The sequence below is a fragment of the Halichoeres trimaculatus genome, unplaced genomic scaffold (assembly GCF_033239565.1).
Source record: "Halichoeres trimaculatus isolate MK-OKI-2021-1 unplaced genomic scaffold, fHalTri1.1 fHalTri1_scaffold_24, whole genome shotgun sequence".
Lineage (NCBI taxonomy): Eukaryota > Metazoa > Chordata > Actinopteri > Labriformes > Labridae > Halichoeres > Halichoeres trimaculatus.
Genome location: NW_027437202.1, coordinates 3,674,551 through 3,699,606, shown reverse-complemented (window position 1 = coordinate 3,699,606; position 25,056 = coordinate 3,674,551). Strand labels below are relative to the sequence as shown.

Here is a 25,056-nt window from a genome sequence, read left to right as displayed (position 1 = left end):
CGTTTCTGGGCAAAGAGTAAGCATGTATGTCAGCCAATCACAGAGTGCACAGGGTGCAAATGACTTTGTTTGTTCATTAGCAAGTGGAAGAAGCTATCCCAAGCGGCTACAATTAGTGGACGTAGCACAGAGGAAGAAAAACGCAACCAAAGTGAAACAAATCACTTCCGGTCTGAGTAATGAGGGAGCGTAGCCGGAGGAGCTAGAAAACCCTCTTGCTACCCAAGAGACAACATGTGCTGCTAGCAATCTAGCGCCAACATTGACCCCTGGCATGATGGCGATGCTGCTCAAATCTGAAGAATAAAACATCTCAACTTTAGCGGCACAGTTCTCAGCACATTGACTGCCACGGCCAGGCAATTCAGGAGACTGAAACATCAATGAATGATATGCTAATCTGATTAATGGAGTTGGAGAACTCGTGCACCAAACGAGGTACTCAAGCCTTAAACTGACCAACTAGTGAAACAAAACGGCAAACGGATAAAGCTTTTTAGTGTGAACCAGTGTGAAGCTTGGAGTGCAGCACGGGATGAAAAGTGACATGTGTTAGCTATGCTAACCAGGTATGTGTCAAATACTGGTGATTAGCTAGTGCTAGCATGCCAATTCAGATGCACAGCTCTCGAGTCTCTTCCAGAAACGTGGTGCTACAGGTGGTTGCTGAGCTAGTGAGTGTGTTCATGTAGTCACAATCAAAGGCTGTGGGTGTGTGCTGCAGCTGGCACTGAGCCCAGGAGGAGGAGTCCAGTTTGAATGCTATGTTTACTAACAAGTAATGAAAATTCCTGCAGACCCTACCTTTATGTGCGACTAAAATTAACTCCTCGTCCTCATGCTCCAAACATGTCAGGCAGACATGTCTAAACCTGGAGGACGCTGCTTCTCCACAGCAGGTGTCAGCTGTAGTCTGGTGTAAAGGAGATAATAATAGTAATAAAACTGTGGGGGATGCGTTTGTGTGATTACCTTCGCCTGGTAAGCCAGCCATGCCAGCCTGTCTGCCAACAGGGCACAGAATCCCACCCAGCGCTGGTTCAGCTGCTCTGCTGCCTGGGCAATGTCATCAGCACGGCTTCCCTCTGCGGGGCGCAGACAGAGAGAGGGATGCTGTCATAAACACACACACACACAGGCAGAGCAGAGGTATAAATACAACAGGAATGTGTTGAATGTCATCTGTAGGGGAGCTGTCTCTTCACTTACACCTGACTCTGCAGTCAAACCTGCAGCTAACTGACATTTTTGGCAGTTTGAAGTGCCGGGAAGAGTCCGGCGCCTGGAAAATCAAACCTGCATGAGTTTCCAGGAGATAGAGATCAATGCTAAAGTTGTAAACAAGCAGCTCCTGCCTCTTTCAGGGCAGATATCTGGGCCTGTTGCAGTCAGCAGTCTGTGTCTCATGTTTTCCACAGATTGCTTCCTCCCTTCTTGTAATCAGAGCTTAATTATTTACATGTCTAGAGGACGGCTGATGTTTTCTGGTACAGTATGCTGCACAAGGTCCGCACTCGCTCAAGTTTAAACTTTGGATGTTTGGGAATAAACGATGCTGTGCAGAAACGTTTTGATTCACACATGAAGAAGAGGAAGAGCAGGAGTGAAAAAAGAGAAAAGCGTGAAGCGAGTGTTTCTCTGCTTTCAGACCAACAATTGCACAAGGACAGAGGAGAGGACGGAGGAGAAGAAACATCTCTCCCTCTGTTCCTCTCTCTGACAGTGTTTCTATGGAGACAAGGGGAAGAGGGTGGGACAGGTGGAGGGGGTTGCCATGGGGACAGACAGGGTGTGCGTGCATGTGTTTGTATGCATGTGAATGAATGTGTGTGAGTGCACGTGCATGCGTGTGTATATGTGTGTGTGTGTTACCCTGCTCGACCAGGGTCTGCGCCGTGCGTGTTGCCTCCTGAAGCTTCCGGTACTTCTCCGGCCGCTCGCGTTCTATCGCCTGAGGAAGAGGAGGAGAAAGAGTGAAAGGATGAAAGGATGAGAGGATTCAGAAAGAGAGGAGGGAGAATTCTTATTTATTGCAGGGAAAAGATTAAAAAGCAGAAAAATCAATGCTCAATTCTGCTCCAAGTGAATGAGGAGTCGTGCGGCGCTCAAACACCTCTGATCTCGTCCTGCTGCGGCGACATTTAGGACGACCTGAGCTGCTCGACTCGTTTTACACGCAGGAAACAGAAAGCTCTGAGGGCAACACTTTACAGTCTCACACTTTCCTGGGAGTTGTAGTCTTTGTAGCTCATTTATTCTGCAGGATTCATAATCACAGCCGGGCTTAATCTGCAGCTTGTGATGAATCAGGGAGTTTTTGGTGAGTGCGAGACGTGTTTCTAATTCTGTATCAATGTATTTGTGTGAAGGGGGTGTTGGGTAAATAAATGTCTCTGCCTCTAATTTGAAGTTGTAGCAGATGGCGTCCATTTGTGTGTGAAATACATCACGCTGTGTGAGATGTTCTGCTTGTTTGTGTTTATCGTAAAGATTTCGCTCTTCACTTCTCACAGATTGTGGAGTGTGTGTGTGTGCGTGTGTGTGTGCGTGAGACACTCCAGTCAGCTGACATGTACTGCAAACTCCATTATGGTCACTTTGCCGCGTCTCAACCCTCAGTGTGGCGCCACATCAGCGCGTCCCGTCTCTGCATAATCACGCCTCAGGTGAGATTGCTACACGGAAGCTAAAATTCATTTCCCGACCACGACTGTGTGCTGGAACCTTGTTATTTCAGCATCACGGGGCCTCTGGAGATTAAACTCTGCAGGGCACCTCACTCTCTCTCACACACACACACACACACACAGACACGGGTACGGCGTGTTCACCTGCACTTTGTCATGCAGCTCCTGGATGCTGCCGTCCTTTCGCGACACAGAGAACTCGGGGCTCTGGAGGAGGGCCTCGCCGCGGGTCATGTAGCTGTGGACTTCTGTGAAGTCTACATCAAACCTACGAACACACACACACACACACACATGCAGAGATATCACATTAAAAGTCACACGATGATTTTCTCTCTGGGCCTTCTCAGACTAAAAGACCTCTACACTAATGATGTCTTCGCTAGCTTCAGTGAACTACTATTCCCAGGTCCGTAGCTTATTCTTAACTCTATTTTACAGGTCTCCACAAACCAGAAAGGCCTTACACCTTAATCTCTCATCTTCGTCTTGATAAAATTTTAAACTTTCCAAAATCTATCCCAATGTCAACGATATATATGCAATAGATGTCACATGACATCAGCAAATATGACGCACATGTTTTGGTCCTGTTGTCTGCAGGATTATTAGGCAGCTGTTTTTAAACATCTTGCTGAGGCATTAAAAAGATGAAGCCATGTGCAGAAAAAGCTGTTTTTGGAGTTGTATCTGACCCTCAAACAGCTGGGAGGAAGTGTAGGAAGCGTATCACTTTAGCATCCTTAGTATGGGTGTATGAGTAAGACCCGAGTAAGGCTGAGCGGTGACATTTGTGCAAGTCTTCAAGTTTTTCTTTGTTGTTTATCATGTGCTTATATGCTGAGGTGTTTTTTCTCAATCTCAAACTACGCCCCCTGTGAGAAACAGTCTTGAATTGACCTTTTTTCCCTCTCTCTTCTCCAAATGTTGCTATTTCATACCTATTGCAAAGATGCGCTAGGTAGCTAGCAGCTGCTAGGTTTCTCCCATTCCAGTTTTCCCCCATGTTTGTTTTCTTATATGTCTTGAAAGGGATGTAGCTAAATGAAATTTCTCCCCAGGGATCAATAAAGTATTCTGATTCAGATTCTGATTCTGATCTGGAAAAAAATATATATATAATCTGAGGAGGTCACCTGGAAAATTCAAGTCTGTTTGGGGATCTATGATTAACTACATAGCTAATTTAAAAACTAGACAAATGAAATCTTACCACCATATCTCATTTACCTTTGCTGTTATTTGTATTTATCTATATTTTTTTGTAGTTGTTAATTTGTTTGATTTTTGTTTGCTATATTTGTCGCCTTTATTTATTTTTTTCTTATCTCTTTATCTGCTCACTTGCTCACGACAAGAAGGAATGGTGTAACTTTTCCTTTTTCTTCCCCCTTACAAACTTTTAAAGTGTTTATGTAGGACAGGGAGTCGGGATGGGGTTAAGTGTTAATATGTTTTTGTTTGTAGAAAAAGTTAAAAGCTTCTATTAGTCTGTTTACTTGTGCCTGCTAAAAGAATAAATATGAAAAAACAGCTCTAATGTGGAAAAGTCGCTTCGTTATCTCGCTGCAACTCATCCAACAGGCGTCACTACTCGCTACAAACTACACCAGGACTTCCAGAAACTTCTACTACTATCAGACCTGGTCTACCATCATCCTCTTCATCACCTACCTGCTGAGGTAGGACAGCAGAAACGGGTGCATGAAACTGAACATTTCACACAAGTTAATAAACAGCGTTTGATGCACTCATTACAAACCAGACCTCACCTCACACACGCTCACACACACCTTTTCCTGAGTTCAGAATCCACCACCACTTGTCTCTTCTTCTGAGGTGGCGGCGACTCTCGGGTCTGGCGCAGGGCCGCCACCTTCTCCCTGGTGGTCACCTTGGTAACAGTGGATGTGACAGAGTGGGTCAGCTCGGACTGCTGCGCGAGGCTGACGGCCGATGAAAGCTGCAAACACACATATAAACACACACTTTTCAGGAGCAGCAGGTGCTGTGCCGGTTTACAAGGATGTGTCAAAATCATACAGATCCCAAATCGCTGGTTAACGCCTTCCAACATCTGTCTGAGTGCTGCTGTGTCCTTCAGAGGCAACGAGTCAAAGATCAGTCATATCAACCGTACAACAAAACGCAAGAGAGGGAAGTTGATTGTTGATAGAAGAGTGTGTTTAAGTGTGTTTGTGAAATTTGAGCACAGCTGCCATGGAAACCTGAAGAGGACTGTGTGTGCGCCTGGGGAGGTCAAATCACTAATCGTCCGACTGATTATAACAGACGAGTAATTGAGAGGGGAAGGAGAGGAGATCAGAAGGAGGAAGACAACTCTTTAAAAGAGTTTGACAAGCGCGTGAGTGTTCGACATCATGTAAGAGTGTGTAACAAATTGGGGTGTCATGTCATGTCAAAAAGAAGATCATCTAGTTTTCAAAATAGAGCTTAACACAGGAGCTGTTAGCGTTTAGCTTTTCAGGCAGATGTGAGTTTTACATGTTTAACTTTTATTTTGAGGAAAACTCAAAGCTCCTTTCTTTTCAGTTTCCCCCGCTGAGCTTTTGAGCACACAAAGCGCTGCCTGAGAAGTCACACTTCAGGGCGTAAACGTTCCTTTCTGGAACCTTCTCTCTAAATTATTCTGTTAATTTACTCCGTACGAAACACTCCACAGGGCTGGGAGAATAAAGGCGACATGACAGTGCACTATCTCCATCAGCAGATTCAAACAGCACATAAGCCTTTTATCTGCGTCTTATCACTTGTCAGCGAGTGTGTCACTTCTAAACGCACTTTTTTGAAAATCGCAGCGAGATGAAAAGAAAGGGAGAGGATTTAACTGAGGAAGATGAGAGAGCAGCGGGGGAGAGTGACAATTTAACAATCCAACATTTGATCATGAGGAGTGATAATTGCACGCTGCTGCTGACTGGAGCAACAAGGAGAAGGTGGAGGCAGAAGACACGGTTCTGGACTGATTCTGCTTTTTTCTGCTCAGTCGAAGCCCTCCGTTGGTTTTCAACAACCTCTGATGGCTGAAATACACCAGACGTGTCCTCAGTGTGTCTTCGTTCCGTCACGGTGAACGGATCAGGTAAGTTTCCATTCAAGTCAATGGGTTAACTTACGCTGGATCTGTCTGAAAGGCTGCTCCATTGTGTTACAGGTCATATTCAGCCATCCTGATTTTAACGGACGCGTGAGTAAGAGTGAAAGATTTGGCCCTCTGCTGGAGAAAAGTGGTAACATAGTCATACCTGGGAGCTGCTCATCTCCAGACTCTGGATGAGGCGGTCCCAGCGCTGGGCGAAGCTGTCCAGCCGGGCCTCCAGTTTGCTGGCCACCTCCTTGTTCTTGACGCTGGAGAGCAGGTCCTGACTCATGGAGCACAGCTTGTCCATGGTGGGTCGCTTCAGCTCTAGCTCCGCCTTCACAGTCTGCAGGAAGACACACGTCTGAGTGTTTCGTTCTTTTCATGGCTGCACTTCCAAAATAATAATGAAAACACCATAATTTCAAATTTTGATAAAAACTTTTACATTTTCATGAGGTTTTTTTTAGAAGTTTATAGCAAAAGTGCAATTGAAACACCTTTCTCTCCTTTTTTAAGGTTGTCTTTTTGTAAGGAAAAGCAGTTTGTTTTGCATTACACATAGCTTTCGGTATCCATTAGACTACTACATAAAGTCTGAGTGACTTTTTCCATAACACTTTCCAAGACTATTATCATATTATCATTTTTTCCCCTTATGAATTATTTCAGTAAACACTACAAAATAAAAAAATGTAAAAATAAAAATAAACAAATAAATAAATAAAAAAATATGTAAAAAAAAAAAAAAAAAAAAAAAAAAAGTTATATATATATATATATATATATATATATATATATATATATATATATATATATATATATATATATATATATATGTGTGTGTGTGTGTGTGTGTGTAAAAAAAAAACAATGTGTAAGGGGTTTATCTTAACAATTTTTTAAATTTATTTTATTTATTTTATTATTATTTTATAAATAAAAATCGATACAAAAAAAAAATAAAAGATCCCTAAAACTGAATGAAAAGGAGCAGAAAGAAGAAAAACTCTCATAGTATCTGCCCCTTCTTTCACAGGATACAATTCTAACAATCACATAACAATAACAAAGGTCTGTTAAAGTCTGATCTTGCATGTATTACATATTCAGCCCATTTAGACTACATTTTATAAAAAAAAGTCTTGTTGTACTGTCAGCAGTGAAGGCATCAGGGTGGCTGTGAACCAATCAGAGTGCAGCAGGAGGGAGAGGTGGATGTGTATCTTTATCAAAACTTCAGAAATATTGTTTAAACCTTGAGAAAAAGTGTAGTGTAAATGCAGCTGGTGAGGGATGAAAGGAAGAGGAGAAACTCACAGCGAGGCGGCGGAGGCAGGCCACCATCTCCGCCTGGTCCTTCAGGTTGGAGGTCTTGATGGAACGGACCAGCTCCTCTTTCTGAGTCAGCCAGGAGTCGAATAAACACTGAGGAGAGAGGAGAGGAGGAGGCGCTCATGGGTTGGTTCATTTATTAGCTCATAGAGCGACACACGATGCACATGTTGACCTTTCTGCTACATTTATCAAGTGTCAGGGAGTGTTTAGCAGCTTCTTTTTCTCAGATCGTAAGTCTGCTCTGGACACAGGTGTTCCTCCTGAGATCCACGGGGTAAAAATCTGCTGCTTAGGGGCTGAGTTAAGTTAAAAATTTGACTGAATCTGAAGTTTGAGTTCGTAAAATGACATTTAATGTGACACCCGAGTATTTTTATCACATTATTTTCCTAAGAGTTTCAGCTGTAACTGAGTGAGAAACTCTTCTAAAGCCTTCAAACTGAGAGGGAAGTCATATTCAGATGATCTCAATTAGAATTCACACACACACACACACACACTCCTGCTGGTACCTGCTCGTTGGTGAAGTGCTGCCATTTCAGCAAAATCTCCTGCAGAAGAATCCAGCGCTCTTCTGTCCATCTGCAAATAGCTGCCCAGCGGTCACCGAGCACCTGCACACACACACACACACACACACACACACAGATTAATATAAAACATTAAAAATTAACGTCCACATTAGCGATGAAACTCCCTCTTTTTAAATCGTCTGCCTCAAACGCTTGTGGCTCCACGTTCCTTCGCTTGCCAGTTCAATTTCTCTCAGCTGCCAGAAAGCGCTGTTTGATTCGCCGTCCTCTCCCTCCCAGAGGGACGGGGCTGATCGTGAATGTGGACGGGCGTGAAATCCAGAGATGACAGGAACAAAAATATCTTTATTTCTTATCCAGAGTGAATGAGTCCCACTGACCTGGAGCGTAGTTTTAATCAAACACAGAGAGGAGGAGCTGTTTTATGTCTCATCAGTCAGGAGAGGAAATTATGAATGATTTGGTGGTGCAATGTGTCCTCTTAGGGCTCCCGTACTTTTTGATAAAGTTTAGCCCTGAGTGTTAGAACTTTGCTTTTCTCCTCTCCACTGAATCGGCGTATCAACAGCTGAGCGAAACGTCAGAAAGACGCTTTTCTGTTTCACTAAACTTGGAAGAAGGGAGGAACCCCGAAAGTGTCCGCTGACAGAGTCATCAGAGAGACAGAGGGGAGGAGAGGAAATGAGGAGAAGAAAGTGTGAGACGAGTGAGACAGACGTGGAGGAGGAGACTCAGCAGGTTAATCTTAAGATGAATGGTCTGTAATTAATCAAGCGACAGTGGAACAGCGGGGAGAAACCAGGGAAGGCACCCTCTATTTGCATCCTCACATTCCTGCACCAGTCTCCTCTCTCATCTATTCCCTCTCATCTATTTATCTCTCTCATCCTGTATTTTGCAATAAAGCGCACTGCAGGAAAGCAGCCAGCGAACGCGCGGTTTCATCTGCTTTCTAATGATGTTAAGTGAGATTACGCTCTGAATGCAGAACAACTCCTGCACGGCCTGCATCCTGAATCGCTTAATGTGACACGGTGAATTCCAGATGCATTAAAATATTCATGCAAATGACTCTTTCCTTTCAGAAGTGACTCAAGCTTAGGAGGGGAGAGTCTCATTTTTGTGGTAATCTGCTTTAGGGACGGAGCAGCTTAACTTTTATGCACAGAAAGTTTCAGTCCCATCTAATCATCTCTGTTTCTTCACTTCCTGGTTGTGTGCGTGGCCTCACTCATTCCCCACCTCCAGGACAATGGGTTGAGCCTCTGGAGATGGAATCAGCTCGAGTCAAGCTTCACATCATAGTTCAGGTCGTGTGCGGCTCACAGTGCTCAACTTTCTATCTGTAATCCATGCTGCAAAAACTGAATCTTATCAAGTGTTTTCTCTTATTTTAGTTAAAAATGTCTTATTATACTCAATATGAGCCACATTCAGCTCATCAGTCTAGAATATTTTGTCTTTAAATAACTAGAAGAGGCATATAGTTTTATTAGTTGAGTCATTCCGAATCATGTTATGTATTTATTTTTCCATTTTGTACTTTGTTTTGAGGAAAAAGGATTTTTATGACTGGCAACAATTGTTGCAGGTGGTCACAGCTTGTCAATAGTTCACCTAATAATTATTCAGAAACAATTATATTATAATACTAATGACGTTTTTTAAAAAGATAATAATATAGGCATAGTGAATAAAAAAGGTGATGTGTGTATGAGAGGTGGGGGATGGAAGGTGTGGGCATTAGCTATAGTAAGCACTTGTGTGTCAAGTAAACTATAAGCAACCCTGCAGGAAGTGTTTTCCTTTAGTTAGCAGCTAGCTAACAAGGAACTTTTGTTGCCACTCACAGAAATAATCCCATGAACAAAAAAAAATTTATCCTGGCTACAATTTTTTGGTAGAGAGTGACTCAAGAGCAGGGGGTCTCAAACTTCTTTAGACCAAGGACCCCTTTCAGGTGAGACACTTTTCCAGGGACCCCCTCGTTATTCTAGCATTGATTAGCATAATATCAATGCTATTTAATAATTTATTTTGCAACAATAGAATTAAAACTACATTTAAACTTTCCAAGTAAATCTCTGACTCATCATTGTTTGCTGTATGCTCGTGTTGGATGGGACAAAAAGGCATTCAGGTTTGCAGCTCCACATGCTTGGAATGAACTACAAAAAGACCTGCAACTAAAAGATCTGGGGTCACGAGATACTTTTAAGGCAATGCTGAGCAACTTGGAGGCGAACACATCTGGCTGCAGATGTTTAGACTACAATCAATGCAAAATAAGCAGTCTGAATTGTGACCTCTCTTTCTTAATGTATTGAATTCTCATTTTATGTGTTTGATGGCTAAATATGTTTGTATAAAACTGTTGATTGTGCTGCTGTCTAGGCCGGGACACTCTTGTGAAAGAGATTTTTAATCTCAAGAGGTTTTCCTGGTTAAATAAAGGTTAAATAAAATAAATTAAAAAAAATGTTCTGTAAACCTTGAGGAAATTTTGACGCCCACGTTAAAACTTCAACTTGAGGCAGTGGTGTGCACAGAGGGGGGCCCAATTGTTGAAAAACACGCACTGAAGTGCCCTCTCAGGAGCCAAAATATGTACTTAAGTGCCTCCTGGTTGCAAACACCCTTAATCACCCTTTTAGGTGGTTAAAATATGATAAACACGTAATATGTGCAATTTTTTCTTCTTCTTACCCCTGCCCTCAAAAAGTCTGTGCACGCCACTGCACCAAGGAGTTTTTGGGTTTTGAGTTTTTTTCCCTAATGTTGCAAACTATAAACTAAAATACTGTCATGATCACATGAGAATTGATCTCATGTCAAAAACTAAACTTGTTGATATGCTTTCTCAACAATGTTACAAACTTTTACAACTGTCTCTAACTCCAACACAGTCGAGGCAGATGTCTGTCTAACATGAGTCTGGTTCTGTCCGAGGTTTCTGCCTGCCTGTTGTGGATAGACCTGTGAATGTTTTTGTAAAGTGCCTTGAGATACCGTTTGGTATGATTTGGCACTATACAAATAAAGACTGATTAATTGATTGATTGTTTCTAAACACTGCTCTAGAGACTTGAATGATTGAACAATTGTAAATAAGTTTGGGGGAAAATCATAAGACGTTTATGAAAACTGGCTCTTTACAGGAAGATTTGCATCTGTGATGTCTTCTACTGGAAGCAGATGATGTCATGTGACAGGAAACACTCAGAAAGTATTTTTTTGTGAACCAAAACTTTTGTCTAAGTTGTCTACTAGAATATAAGTGGAAAAAGTTGCATCAGTAACGCTGAGATTTTTATGGTGAGGAGAAAATTTGAGTGAACGTGCATGTCCAGGAATGAAAACAGTAATCCAGCATCCAGCGTTCACTTCATACAACACAAATCTCTACAAATGTGAAGCAGATTCTTGGTAATGTGATTATGTTTACAGTGAGAGGAGAAAGAGTGTGTGTGTTGGTGTGTGTGTGTGTCCTCGTACCTGGAGTTTGCTCTCCAAAGCAGCAGTGGCACTGTCCCCGCTGCTCTCGTCCACCACCACCACCATGTGGGTCAGGGAGTTCACCCTCACCTGCTCCAGCTCCAGGTCCTCCTGCAAGAGCTGTAACACACACACACACACACACACACACACAGCAGTGGTTTAACAACTGGAGGCAGCAGAGGCTAAACATCGTCGGTGTCTTGTAAAACCACAGGAGCTCAGCACAGAGATGTTTTTCTCACCGGGAGGCGAACAGAAAGCTTACAATTATCACCACAAGAAGCGACGTCAAACAACTGACGGAAACTTTTTCTTCTGCAGTTTTTAATTTGTTGCTGCTGCAACTGTAAATAATGTAAAGCGTTTATATTCAGGATGACATTGAGAGGAGACGGAGCGAGGGAAGGGAAGCTTTCAGCTCATGTCTGTACATATATTAAATCTTCATGCTTTGATGGAGGGTGAGCACCAAACAGAAAGAGAAACACGCTCTTCAGAATAATAAACAACTGTACACTCAAAGAAAAGAAAGGGTGAAACCTTTCACAACACCGAGTTGATTTTTTTGTTCTGGAGGTGTCAGCTCTTCCTGCGAACGGTGAAAGCAACAGATGGAGTTCAATCGACTGCAGAGCGGAGAGACTCCGGAGCACACTGCAGTCCATGAGATCTCTGTTGAGATGATGATTCATTTTTTTGACCTTGATAACAGCAGCGGGAGGAAACAAAGATGCGCTGGTCTTTGTTTGAGCCTTTGTGCTGTGTCACAGTCATCTGGAGGTGAGTCTGAGCAGCCTCCAAAGGAAATGTACCAACTATTATGATTCCTCGCTCGTAATGATTTGACTTATTCTTTTATACTGTGGATAAAACAAACTTCTCTTTCTAGCAGCGTGAAGCTGATGTGCACTGCCGGTATCAGCTCTAATGATGTTTCTCACCTCTAATGAATTGCTTTGCACTCGTGGTAATATTTCCTGAGCGAGATTTCTTTATTTTCACCTTAATAACGCAGCTTCAATAAAAAATTAACACAGGAGCAATCTGTAGCTCTGGATCACCTTGTGCTCCTCCACTTGGTGCTTGACGTCCTCCAGGTCAGGACCCAATGGCTGAGCCCCCATCCTCTTGATCCTCGCCTCCGTCACGTCCAACCAGTTTGTGAGCTGCTGCAGCTGCTGGTGCTGCAGCCCCATCAAGACCTCGTGGAGTCTACAAGAGGAGACAGAAAGCTCAGCGAGTCACAGGGTCACCCATGATCAAAACAGGAGTGCTTTTAAAGAACGGTTCAGAGAGCACAGGGTCCGCTTCCAGACGCTGCACGCCTCCAGCAGCGACTGCAGCTGATCTAATTGGTGGAAACTTTCAGAGACACCCGTCCTGCTCTCACGCTCACCCCTGCACTCCAGCAGACCCGGGCTGTCTGGTCTAAGTGGTGTTTGGTAGTCGAGGCCATGTCGGCTCAGCTTTGTGCCTGAATCGTAAGATTATCAAAGGAGATAGCTGAACAGTTAATTAAATTTGGCTCGGTGTCAGTTATCGTCGGGTTCAGCATAATTAGGAAGGCCGCGGCTCTTTGTGTCCGTGAATGTTGGCTTCTGTGAGGACTCTTACTCATTGTGCTTAAAGAAATTTAATTCAAGATAAAAAAAGAAACTGTCACAGCTTTTGCTGTTTTATGAAGTGAAGCAGAGAAGTTAGAGAATCATTTCTGTGAATGCGAACTCTGCTCTTTTGCCTCAAATACACCAGATACGTCTGCAGCAGCTTGGCTGCATTTGTCAACTTACACCAGTTAGACAAGCTAATATTCACACGTCATTTATTTTTTTTCAAACCTACTGTTTTTCTTTTATTTTTTGTCAACTTTTTTTTAAAATAAACCTCACCTATTTACTTGACTTAAATGTCACATAAGTTTTCTTTTTTTTTTTTTAAACAGAAAGGACATAAGAACCATGGATAGAACAAAGGAAACAAAGGTGGGGAAGATCATGTCTTAAACAGGAAAATCAAAACTTAAAAAAATAATAAAGTCTGGCCTGAGAGGCTTTAAAGAAGGGCTCTCCTTGGATAGCCAGTTCTTCAGCCTCCAAATTTTTCGTAATTTCGTGTTGTTTATTCACGTCGCCGCTGGTGTGCAAAGGCCTTTAGTTTCTATTCATTCATGTTGGGCTGTAAGACCTCAAACCTGTTAACTTCTGGTCTGGCTCCACTAATCTTGTCTGTTTGTTGTTGTAGTAAAGCAAAATACTAACTGATTTTGACACTGTTTGTTTTATTTTGAAAGTGGTTTTGAGTAGTTTCCTGTCAAAACTTCCTGTTCCACTTGATCTTCTCTACACTGAATTTATGTGTCACAGCTCCAAGTCCATCAAAAACAGGATGGCTGCATATTACCTGTGACATGAAGTTAACCCATTGACTTGAATGGAAGCCTATTTGATGGAGACGGACAGCAGACAGATCTGGTGTATTTCACCGTGCAGCGTGTGTACCTGCTCTGCCTCTCCATGCTCGCCACTCTCAGGTGCTCCCATCGTGAGTTCAGGAGGTTCATCTGCTCCCTGACCTCCGAGTCCTCGTCGTCGCTCAGGTTCCCCTCCCCCAGCAGGGCAGCGCCGGCTCGCAGCACCCGCCCCACGCTGCCCTGGTGAGTGGTCAGCTCCACCATGTACCCCTGTGGAGACACAGTTCAGACTCTGACCTCCTTTAAGTGCTCTTCACACACATCTCTACCTCTCGCTTTGCTTCTTAATCTGCTTCCCCTCCAGCACTTAACTCTTACGCCATCCTTCCAGGGCCTCGCAAAGAAGAACGGGCAGAGTTAATTTAATTTCCAGAGCATAAAAGTCGATTGTAAGCCAGCGGTCCTGCAAGTCGACATTCATCAGCCTCCTTTCGACGCTTATAACAGCTGCTCTGTTCTGGAGCTGCTGCAAACTCACACATCAATCCAAACTCTGCATGACACCTCCAGGCATTCAGGAAGTTGTAGTTTTCCAGCGTTGTGATCTCCTTCTAATGTGTCTCCCCTGTTTTTTGGTATTTTTTTTTTTGGAAGAGGAGCCACTCTGCTCTCATTACTGCATTCTTCTCAGGCCTGGCTCTTTAGCGCAGTTGAAAGAGGCTCATTCATGTCTCTAACTGCACAGTTTTTCTGCTTATTGGAGACGGTATGTTGTTATGGACTGATTGCAGCCATTACTGTAACTTCTTTGTTGTTTCTTGGGGTGCAGTTTTGTCTCTGCAGAAGTGTGCTGAAGTATGTTTGTTTACAGCTTCTGCAGGGGGACGTAATTGTTGTTCTGTTATGACTGCAAGAAAGTCTCATCTCAAAATATTTAACATCTCATTATGTTGCTTCATTTAACACCTCATTATGGTCTCGTTGTTTTGGCTTTCCTGACTAACACGTCTTTTTAGTGTCAAACAGATGCTCCGTTAAAGGAGCGAGGATCAGGAAATTAATACTTGGGATGGTTTGACCAATTAAAGACTTCTCTCTCACCTCGTGTGTGTGGAACTGCTCCTTCACCTCCTCCACGTTGTCGGAGATCAGGGGCTGACCTTGGAGGCCGTCTTCAGCCGACAGCAGCCACGTCAACACCTTTGAAATGAAGCAAAGGAAAAGTGTTTTTTGTTACTGAAAAGTTCATCAGAGTCTCTTAGACACTTAATGTTTCTTTAACCCTGCTATAAAAACAGTTGTCCTAGTGAGACTGGTGATGTTTGATGGGAGATGGTTCCACTTCCTCATTCTTTGATACAAAACAGTGCGTTGTCTTGAATTAGTGTTCCAGGGAGGAAGAAAGTATTAAAAACATGAACAAATTGTTAAAAAAATATATATATATTATATAAATATATAAAATAATTATAATATTATTATTTCATGTTTCTGTAAATATTCCGTTTTTTTTTTTTTTATTTTATTTAATTTAATTTAATTGTATTGTATTTAATTTAATTGTATTTTTTATTGTATTTTATTTTATTTAATTGTATTGTACTGTATTTTATTTTTTTAATTTTCCTGTTTTTATTTTTTTACATTTTTCTATTTTATATCTTAACTTTTTCTTATTCTATCTAGAATTTTCATAATTTTCTTGTTAATTTTTAGCACCAACACAACAAGACAAATTCCCTGTATGTGCAAATGTACTCAGTAATTAAACCTGATTCTGAAACAAAGCTCAGTGTTGGGATAAAAAGTGACAAACTGGAGTCCTACCTCTTCCAGTGCAGCCTGGTAGCTCTCCAAACTGGTGGATCCTGGAGGAAGAGGACTGAGGCCCCGCTGCAGCTCCTCCTGACTGGGAGTGAGGAACTAAAGGAGATAAGAGGAGGAGGAGGAGGAGGGATGGATTGTGAGAGGAAGAATTAAAAAATAGAAGCGACAGGAGACAGAAGATGGAGAGAGATGAGGAGAGGCCTGTTAGTGTTTGCCATTACTGGTGCCGACAAGCAGTCCTGGCCTCTGTCCAACCTTAACAACTTGTCCTCTTTCCCGCTCTCACCATATCTCTCTCTGTGTGCCCGCCACTGATCTGGACACTAACAACTTCTCTCTTTTTATCTGGGCTCTGCGCTCCTCCTCTCACTCTATTCTTCTCACCGGTAATAAGGTCCTGAAAAGATACACAGAGCCCTGATAACCGTCCAGCCTCAGTCAGCACTGCGCTCTCTCTTTCTCTTTCTGCTTGTTTTGATTCTGCTCAGGAACGAGTCCTTCCAGGCGGATTTCACATCCTGTTCTGTGCTAAAGCATGAAATAAATGTCAGACATGTCTGCTGATTCATATTCTACCTGTACACAGGATGTTGTCCTCGTAATTCATAGCTTTTCTGATGCAATGTGAGAACAATATGTTGTAAAATGTCACCTCAGTTCTTCATTTCCTGGAGAAGGGAAACTTTCTTTGTGGTCTTTTTACGTCCTGCGATTCAAAGAGCAGCGGGTGAGCTCCACTACGGCTTATCTGACAAATTATCTTTTCTTCTGGCGCGGCCAAGTCGAGCCGAGCCACCCCCCTGCTGCTGCATTAAATATTTGACACAGTGTGCGGATACTTTCCACCAGAGTCTGAGCAAATTATGGGACGAGTTTAGTCACGCAAGCCCGGGGTGGCGGCTTTGAAAACGCATCTGAACGTTTGGAAATGTCATGTTTTGGGAGTCGAAAGGACACATCAAAACAGGACGTGAGGCGGTTTCTGGGTCCCCTCATGGGTGCTGGATTGATGAGGGTTTGTTTGTAGAGACAGATCTGTAAGTTCCAGCTTTGATAAACACAGGACTAATAACACCACTGCTACATCTCTTAAAGTTAAAGGAACAGTTTCACAATTTATCCGTCTCAGAGTGAGCCTGTTGCTGAGGTTAATTCCTCTTCTGGATCGTGAAATGTTACAGATAAATGTCACATTCGTAGCGAGATGAGACCTTTCTTTGCTTATGACAGACAAATAAAAGCAGACAACACACCAGGTGAGCAGCCAAACCATGCACAGACAGGAAGACATGTGGCGTGGAGCGTTAGCACAGCGAGACACGGACCTGATCAGTAAAACGCCTCCTCTTTTGCTCGGGCGACTTGACATATGCAGCCTGGGTGTAGGCATAGCTTTTATAGCGAGGCTGAGGGGAGGGGCTCCGCACTCGGCCCTGAGCCACACTCACTGTGATCTGAGAGAGACAGAAGAGGAGGACAGAGACAGAGAGAAGGAGAGATGTGTTGGTGGGAGAAGCCGGAGAAGAGAAAGGCAAAAGAAAGCATCAAAAAGCCGAAAGAGACGCAGACGAGCAGGAGAAAAGGAGGAAGGAGGAGAGAGGAGAAAAAAGAAACATGAATAATCACACATAAAGCTCTGTTTCCATCCAAATGTCAAGCTAATTTTAGTTGAACTTTAGAAATACAGATTAGCTGCATTTCCATTGCCAGAGTGTCGAAAAACACATTTAGCAGAAAAATGGAGAGTCTAAGGGATTTATTCTGAGCAAGGAGTCATTTACTTTCATTTTAGCAAATGCTTAAAGTGCTGCTTTATTTAATGTTCTCTGGAGATGGAAAACAAGGGCAACACTTCACGCTATCAGACGTCTTTGATGCACTTTAGGAGGGCTGGGCTGGAGACACAACACGGTACTAACACAAAATAAGAATCAGGGAATGTTTGGAGACGGAAGACGAGTTGATTACTTCAAAAAGTCGTATTTAAAGCTCCTGTGAGGAGATTTTTAGCATGATACCAAACAGAGTCAAACAATACTGTTACATCTGTTTAACTTGAGTTTTTTTATTTAGCTACAGGGGGCGCTATAGATTTGCTGTGAATGCAGCTGATAACGGGGTTTAAGAAGTGGATACTTACGACATATCTCTACAGTTTTTACTTTATTTCTAGGAAATAATGATCCCCAAATAAAAATAGAGATAAATCCTTTATGGCGTATTGACCCCTGCCTGTAAAAAAGCTACTACTAGACGGAGGTTGCTTCTCAGGAGGTGTTTTTGTTATTTTCTATTTATCATTAATTTTTTTAATTTTTTTAGCATAATTTCTTACTTTCTTTACAGATCTTAACTTTCAGTATTAGGTCATTATTATTATTATTATTATAATTATTACTATAACTTTTTTTCATTATTGTTATTGTATCATGGTTTACTTTTTGCTAGTTTTTCGCTGTTTTAGTTTGTAAGCCTTTCATTGCATTTTTTTATTTATTTATTTTTCTATTCTTTCTATATTTCTATTCTATCCATTCTATTTATTTATTATTCTATTATTATTCTATTCTATTTATCTATTTCTATTCTTTTATTTTTCTATTATTTTCAATATATATATATCTATTTCTATTTTCTGTTCTATTTTTATTCTATTGCATTTATTTATTAATTCTTCTGATTGTCCTTTTTATAAACAGAATAAAAAAGAGTGAGTAAAAAATAGAAGTTTATTGTTTTTTTTCCTATTTATTATACATTTAAAGAAAAAAGAAGTTTATATTCTTTCTTTGTCTACAGATCTTAATCTTCAGTATTGTGCTATCTTATAAAAGATATCATTTTAATTAATATTATTTTAACTAATATTACTATTGATGTTTAATTATGTGCTTTTTGTTTTTTTTTGCTTGTTAGCTTTTCATTAATCTATTTCATTAATTCTTTAAACACCCTTTTTATTTCATCTGTATGTACGTTTGTATGCCTTTGAATTTAAAACCAAAATCTGAATAAAAAGAGTGTGAAAAAAAAGATGTTTGTGAAACTGTGGACTAACTGGATGGAATATGATTTTTTTGGAGGTTACAATCTAAGGGATTTGTGGCTTTGTATAACCTTAATCAGCTTTTGTTGATTGTAGTTTTGTTACACTATTCTCCTGCTTGAGACTATTTTATGCTGCATACTTGGTTCTGCACACTTTGTCTCTCCAATGTGACACCAAGTTCCTTTTATTTAAATATGAAAAGACAGACTAAATGGTAGAGGTAACTCTATTACTTTTTCATGTAGATGTGAAAAGAAGTAGATACTTGTATTTTTAATGATTACAATTCAGTGAACCCATAATATGAAAAGACGAGCGGGGAAAAAGTTAAGACTAGTGGATGTTTCTCAAACCTGATGCTTCAATAACAGATTGGATGGAAACTCAGCGACATGAAAAAGCTGACATGAGGTGACAGAGGTGTGTGAGAGCGAAGCACACAATCAAAGCTGTTGTTGTTGTGAGTAGCTCCAGGTGATGGGGATGCTGACCACTGGTTTGTTTCATTACTTCATTGCACAAAACTGATTCTTATCAAGTGTTTTTGTCTCATTAGCAGTAAAGATTGTCTCATTATAGTAATTTTTTTATTTGTTACGGCAATTCAGACCTCATTTTGTCTAAAAAGACATTTTCTACTGAAAATAAGACAAAACACTTGATAAGGTTTCAGTTTTTTTGCAGTGTTGGGTCAAAAACCAGCACTTCTGGACACATTTTACAATAAAAATACAAGATACAGTTAAATTGAGCTCAAACTGAAGGAAGCTTGTGTTCGGAAGATGGTTTCTTTGTGTTAACTCAGCTCTCCTCGAGGTCGCTGAGAGTGCTGAGCTGCAGCTTTCGGCCGAAGTGAGACAGCACAACAGAAAAGTTCACCTGAAGTGTAGGTGTGCTGCACACCAACTGGCTCTCCTCCTCCTCCTCCTCCTCCTCCTCCTGCTGCTGCGTGTGATGCATTAATCATCCCGAAGAGCTAATCCTCAACCTTTCCAAATGTTTAGTTGATGAAATCTGCAAAGACGGCTCGTTCAAAACCACAATGAGCTGCTAATGATTCATTAAGAGAGGAGGAGACGCAGGTTGAAGTGAAGCCTCTTGGATGTGGAGGGCGAGCGGTTGTGCTGCTGTTGTGAGGGGTTTGGATCTACAAACCGGTGTGTAACGCTCAGTGTGGTCCACTCAGAGACAGAGGCAATTACATGAATCCTTCATTAGTCAGAGGATGAGTCACCAGCAACAGGAGTTAGAGAGGAGTCATTACTTTCTGCTTGCTCTGAAAATGTTTTGATTGAGCGGCTCATTGAGAAGTTGCTCCAGCTCTGTCAGTACGGTGACGCCACGCTCTTATTTTGAAAGGCAGATCTCTCCTAATTCCTCCACCTGTTTGATATTCCCCTAAAACTGAGCCCCCCTCCCAGCAGACGTCGTAAAACTTTAATCTGTCTTCAATCTCAATCTCCTCCTTCTCCTCTTCACCTCTCTGTCCTCTGCTTTGTCTTTCACCTCTCGCTGTCTCTTCCCCCCTTTCCTCTCTTTCAAGGCGGATTATCTGTGCTGCAAAGAGCAGAAACCCAGAGGCGATCCAGCCCTGGAATCAAGCGTTTGTTTCACCTTAAGGGAGCGCCAAGCGGGTGAGGTTACAGAGCAACAGGACGCAGGAAATTCAGTCTCTGACTTTCACTGATTTCTTCTCCAGGAAAAAGCTGTGTGTCTTCCTCGCTGGGTCCCAGGTGGTGCTGGTGGTCTGGTGTTGATGTAAGGAGGTGGTGACAGCACAGCTCTGATGATGACAGATGAGGGGGGAGGCAGATAATAGCCGCTGTCAGTTACTCCCCTTCCTCCCCTCTCCTTGCGTTTTATTGCCGTCTGACTTGTTCCCCACTCTCCCTCTTCATCGTTCTGTACATCTTCATACGTCTTCACGCCTCCTCCTCTGCTTCCTCTCATCTCTTATTCCACTTTCTGTTCATCTTCCTCTCAAATCCCTGAAGACGGAGGCCCTGCAGTTCCTCTCTTCTCCCAGACAGAGAGCTGATGTAAGGGAGGGCTTGATGTGGCCATTAAAGCCAGTGAGATAATAATATTACCAGCCATTACTCCAGGAAGCGCTCCCCATCCTGCCGCGATTTGGCGCGATAGCATGACACTGACCTCAGCTTAACTGGGCTGGAAAGGTCAGCGCTGCTCCGTCTCATTTGTGTCTCCAGATCCTTTTTTCTTTTACAGCTCCTTCATGCAGCGCGGCGTCTCAGCCTCACAAATTTAAGGTGATGGCTCAGAGAGCGACAGAGGAGATTTGTCACAGGAAGGCAGCAGGGGACTACGTTTCCCAGCATTCCTTGGGAGAGCTTGGGGACAATACCTCCCGTAGTTTTGTTTTTTTTGTTTATTGTTTATAAATTACAATTTTTGGTAAGTGACCTCTCCACTGGTGGAAGGTGATTTAGGCCACGTCCACATGTAGCAGGGTATTTGGGAAACTGCATATATTTCTATACGTTTAAGCCTGCCATCCAACAATGTTTGCTAAAAACTCCAACCAAAGTGAAGATTGTTTTTGACTGCTTTTCCTTAAGCCATAATTTCAGTTTTTCTAAGTTTATCTGAACAGTCTCCTCTGTCTGTTGATATCTAGTCCAGAGGTAGGCTAGCAGGTCACAGAAGGTGGTGTTTACTTTTTGTTTGTTGACCAGCTATGACTAACTGCTGTCGCTAAAAAACTCTCCGGCGTCTGCCCAGGGGTATTGGCATTTCAGTTATTTTTCCCTGATGATTCAAACTGTTACACTCCTCTTTAAAGTTTTTACACCACTGGTCCAACTTTTCTGCCCACAATCAGACGTTTCCTGTCACTCTGCTGCTGTTCCTCCTCTTAATCATCCCCTGTAATTAAAGCAGTTCTGATAATCTGCTCGCTGCTGCTTCCTCCAGGAAACCTGCTTTTTAGTTTGCGATACCACCGAGAAGTAAATATGCGATCAAACTGCTTATTATCCCATTTATCATCGGAAGCAAACAGCTTTTGTTAATCACTTTAACAATGCATGTGAGCCTGCTGTGCATGTGTGTGTGTGTGTGTGATGGTTAGCACCTTAATTGTGTTTTGAGGAACCACGGGGAGTGTTGGGCTTATCTTCTTTTGTAGCTGGGAGCGATGTAAAAACTTAAGCGCTGCCACCCGACCCTCTTTTTTTCTCCCAGATATCAAACCTCTGCAGAAATCTTTGATTAATTCTGCTGTTGGTGTTGCAGCCGGCTGATTAAAGAGAAATCAGACGACGTAGGAGAGCGGAGATCATCCTCTTCTGTTTCAGGGAGAGGCTCCTGCTGGGAACTTTCACAAACCCACTTAGTGCTCCTGCTAAAGTGGAGGATGCTAAGGAGGAGAGCAGGAGGATAATGCTGTTGTGGAGGTGATGATATGCGCTGTACTAACAGCCGCAGTCATTTGCTGCTGTAATAAGCAATACTACAGAGCCTACTCCAGTGTTATTGTTAAGCGTGGGCGCCGCCTCAACAACAAAGCAATGGATGTAAATAAGAAGAGGAGGAGAGTGTGCACAGTTACAGACAGGGCATGCAGAGCAAAGGATCATGGGAAACAAGCTTTGGTAGTGGAAACACTTGATACAGTAAAGTCACCATTCAGCTTGTTCTCACGATGATTGACAGGTGAGTCAATCAGATGGGCGTTACCATAGCAACACAAGTTAAAGTTGAGTGATTCTATAATTAGAGGTACATTTCGAGTCCAGGGGGTATACTTATTCATTTCATTGAATATTAATTTCACAGTGGGTGATATTTCGCTTCCATTTAATACATTAAGTTACAGGTTCCACCATTTATTTAGCAAAAAATGCAAATCATGTGTTGGAATTTGAAGTTTTTGAGCTGATTTTCTTAAATGTCAAGTTTGCTCTTCAAAATTAACACTATAACACATGTTAGTGTTTATCATTTTTAGCATTATTTGTTAAAAAATATCATTAAAACACGACAAAGCTCCATATTTGGGATCCCTGATACTTCACAAGACGTTCATTTTGTTGCATTGGAAGTCTTCTCCTCATGTTTTTCTTAAACTTAAAGAAAGTTAAAGATACATTGAGAGCATGCACTGTGAAATTCTTTGTAATTTTCTGTAATTTTGATTAAATGTTATTATTTTCTCCAAATTGCTATAAGAGTTTTTTGTTTGTATGTGTATACGTACGTGCTTACTGAAAAAAGGAAAAGGTAATTCATGTTTCTATGAATAGAGATGTGGTATTGTATAATATTTTCAAAAAACATATATATAAAAAAAACAAAAAACAAAAAAAAAGGTGTTTTAAAACCGATTTAAATAATTAATTCAAAAAATCTGTATCCACTGTGTTACCCATTAAAAAAAAAACAACTTTAAATCAGAAATGGTTTGCTCCGGAGTCACATGACCCAGATCAGCTGAGGTCCCATCCTTTTTGGGGGGAACCTTGAAGAAAGTGTGTCATGTTTCAGCTTCCTCTCATCAACATGTCATCTGAATGATTGTCCATACATGGGGCGCATTAACTGTTCATCAACTGTGTTACCAACATTTTCTGCTGTTCTTACTATAGATGTTATAAAAAACAAACTGTGTAGAAAATGAGCAGAAATATGAGGTGATGGAGGTCAGGTGGTGTAGTGTTCAAGCTCTGCAGTTAGCACAAGAGCTAAAAAATGGAGAAAAAGTCAACTGTGTAACATGATTTTTGAGTCACAATTCTTTTAATTCTTTTTTACTTAAATATTTAAGAAATCATCAGAGCTTCTAAGTTTATACTTTGCAAACAAATAGAATATGAAACTAAAAAATCATAGAATTTTTCACTTTTTTGTGAACCTGAAATGTTCCCCTAATTAAAGAATCACTCTGTTACTATGGGATGTCAGCCAGAGAAGCAGCAACACCGAACAAAGTGTGTGTGTGTGTGTGACTGTGTGTGTGAAACCTGTTGGGAGAAGCGCTGCTGGGTCTGGATCTGGTAGTGCTCCTCTGTCGTCACCCGGGCGACGCTGGCCGCAGCCGCCCGCGGTAGAGTCTCCACCTCCTGGATGGCCTCCATAGACACGCTCTGGGGGAGGACCTGGAAGAGTGACGTCACGTACATGATGACGCTCTTCTTGTCCGGGTGAGACACGGCCACATCTGAGGAGACAATCAGAACACAGGATGAAGCTGCAGCTCTGACAAATGAAAAGTTGAAGTCGAGGAAGTTTTTTCCTGATGAATCAAAGTAAGTGAAACATCCTCGTGGCTGCAGGGCGACGCACTAGACTGCTTTCATCTGCAAAAACAGATCTGTCTCATTTTTCTTTGTGCTCTTGAATATCTGTAGGCCACTGTCGGAGCTGCTCCTTTATTTCCCAGAGTGCCTCTGTGTGTGTCAGTCAGCCTGTCTGCCCTGAATCTTCCAGCTGAATTAAGTCAGAGCAAACTTTCCCTGCAGGAGTGAGCCACGGTTCCAGGAAGGGTTTGCCAAGAGCGTGTGGCCCCGGCCAGTCAGCCTGGGGCAAAACTAATAGAGACAGATCACAGCGGGGCCGAGACACCGCAGATAAATGAACACCATAAGAGACTGAGACGAGGGGAGAGGTGAGGGGGAGCAGGCGCGGGGAGAGCTAATGAACCGATGGTTGTGGGAACGTCGGCGGCGAGCGCCAGAATAATGAACGGGAGAGATGACGATCTGCGAGTGGAGGAAAAAAAAACGAAGAAATCAGAGGATGTTATTGTTTGTCTGAGGAAGACAAACAGATCCATAAATAACGGCACCATCTGCGAGTGTGTGAGCGCCATCACACCCCTTACTTGTGCTTGTTTCCATCCCCTGATCTCCATTTCAATCATTGCCGCAGCAACATGTGGGCGAATACTTACGAGGCCCTGCAGGTGGATGTTTGACTGCGAGCAAAAACTGATGTCGAAGCAAGTGTTGGAAATAAATTCTTTACATTCACCTAGTTGTTCCTCAAACAGAGAGATGTAACAGAGCGAACGTTCACTCTCAGATTAAATCTGATTCAGACAGCTGCTGTAAAGTTCGAGCAGTGTGTGTGACAGCTCTAATAAAGTTACACAATCCCTCTCACACACTCTCGATTCTGTCCCTCCAACTCAAATCTAATTTTACAAATCAATGCTCGACTCCTTCTCTACTCACGCCTTTTCTTGCGTCTACATCACATTCACTTCCCCTCCTTGTTGTTTCCAGAGTTCTGCATGTTTCTGTTTGTGCACCGTGCTGTGATTACACCTGGAGAAGTCATTATCTCGGATTAAAACAGCTTCACGAAATCACTCCCCAGAAAATATTTGGTTTCAGAGGTGATGTTTGGCTCCAGGCGGAGGAGGATTTTCTAGAGAGACAACAAACTCTGTTATTCCGTTCAGGACTTTCTCCGAGTTGCTGTGACCCCTGTTAGGTCAGATAAGACATTACACAGTCTGCTGATGCCTTCAAAGGCGACGTGGAAAATATGGCTTCCAGGAGATAAAGTTTGAGTCGGAGGCATAACGCTGTCAGCTTTGATTTCTGGCTAAAGACGCGAATAAAAGGCTGAAGAGGACGGAGAGACAAAGC

At 42.2% G+C, this 25,056-nt stretch overlaps 1 protein-coding gene across 1 annotated transcript in view; it reads right to left on the bottom strand.

Annotated features, from left to right (window-relative positions):
* Positions 1 to 25,056, bottom strand: part of dmd (dystrophin) — a 137,171-nt gene that overhangs the window by 90,153 nt on the left and 21,962 nt on the right. The window contains exons 8-21 of the mRNA XM_074664873.1: positions 23,425 to 23,621; positions 16,719 to 16,847; positions 15,394 to 15,489; positions 14,668 to 14,766; positions 13,655 to 13,836; positions 12,218 to 12,368; positions 11,154 to 11,273; positions 7,638 to 7,739; positions 7,108 to 7,215; positions 5,954 to 6,133; positions 4,481 to 4,650; positions 2,832 to 2,955; positions 1,873 to 1,951; positions 973 to 1,085 (exon numbers count right to left, since the gene is read on the bottom strand). Of these exons, the coding sequence (XP_074520974.1) occupies positions 973 to 1,085; positions 1,873 to 1,951; positions 2,832 to 2,955; positions 4,481 to 4,650; positions 5,954 to 6,133; positions 7,108 to 7,215; positions 7,638 to 7,739; positions 11,154 to 11,273; positions 12,218 to 12,368; positions 13,655 to 13,836; positions 14,668 to 14,766; positions 15,394 to 15,489; positions 16,719 to 16,847; positions 23,425 to 23,621 (1,850 nt within the window). The remainder of the gene's footprint in view (positions 1 to 972; positions 1,086 to 1,872; positions 1,952 to 2,831; positions 2,956 to 4,480; positions 4,651 to 5,953; positions 6,134 to 7,107; positions 7,216 to 7,637; positions 7,740 to 11,153; positions 11,274 to 12,217; positions 12,369 to 13,654; positions 13,837 to 14,667; positions 14,767 to 15,393; positions 15,490 to 16,718; positions 16,848 to 23,424; positions 23,622 to 25,056) is intronic.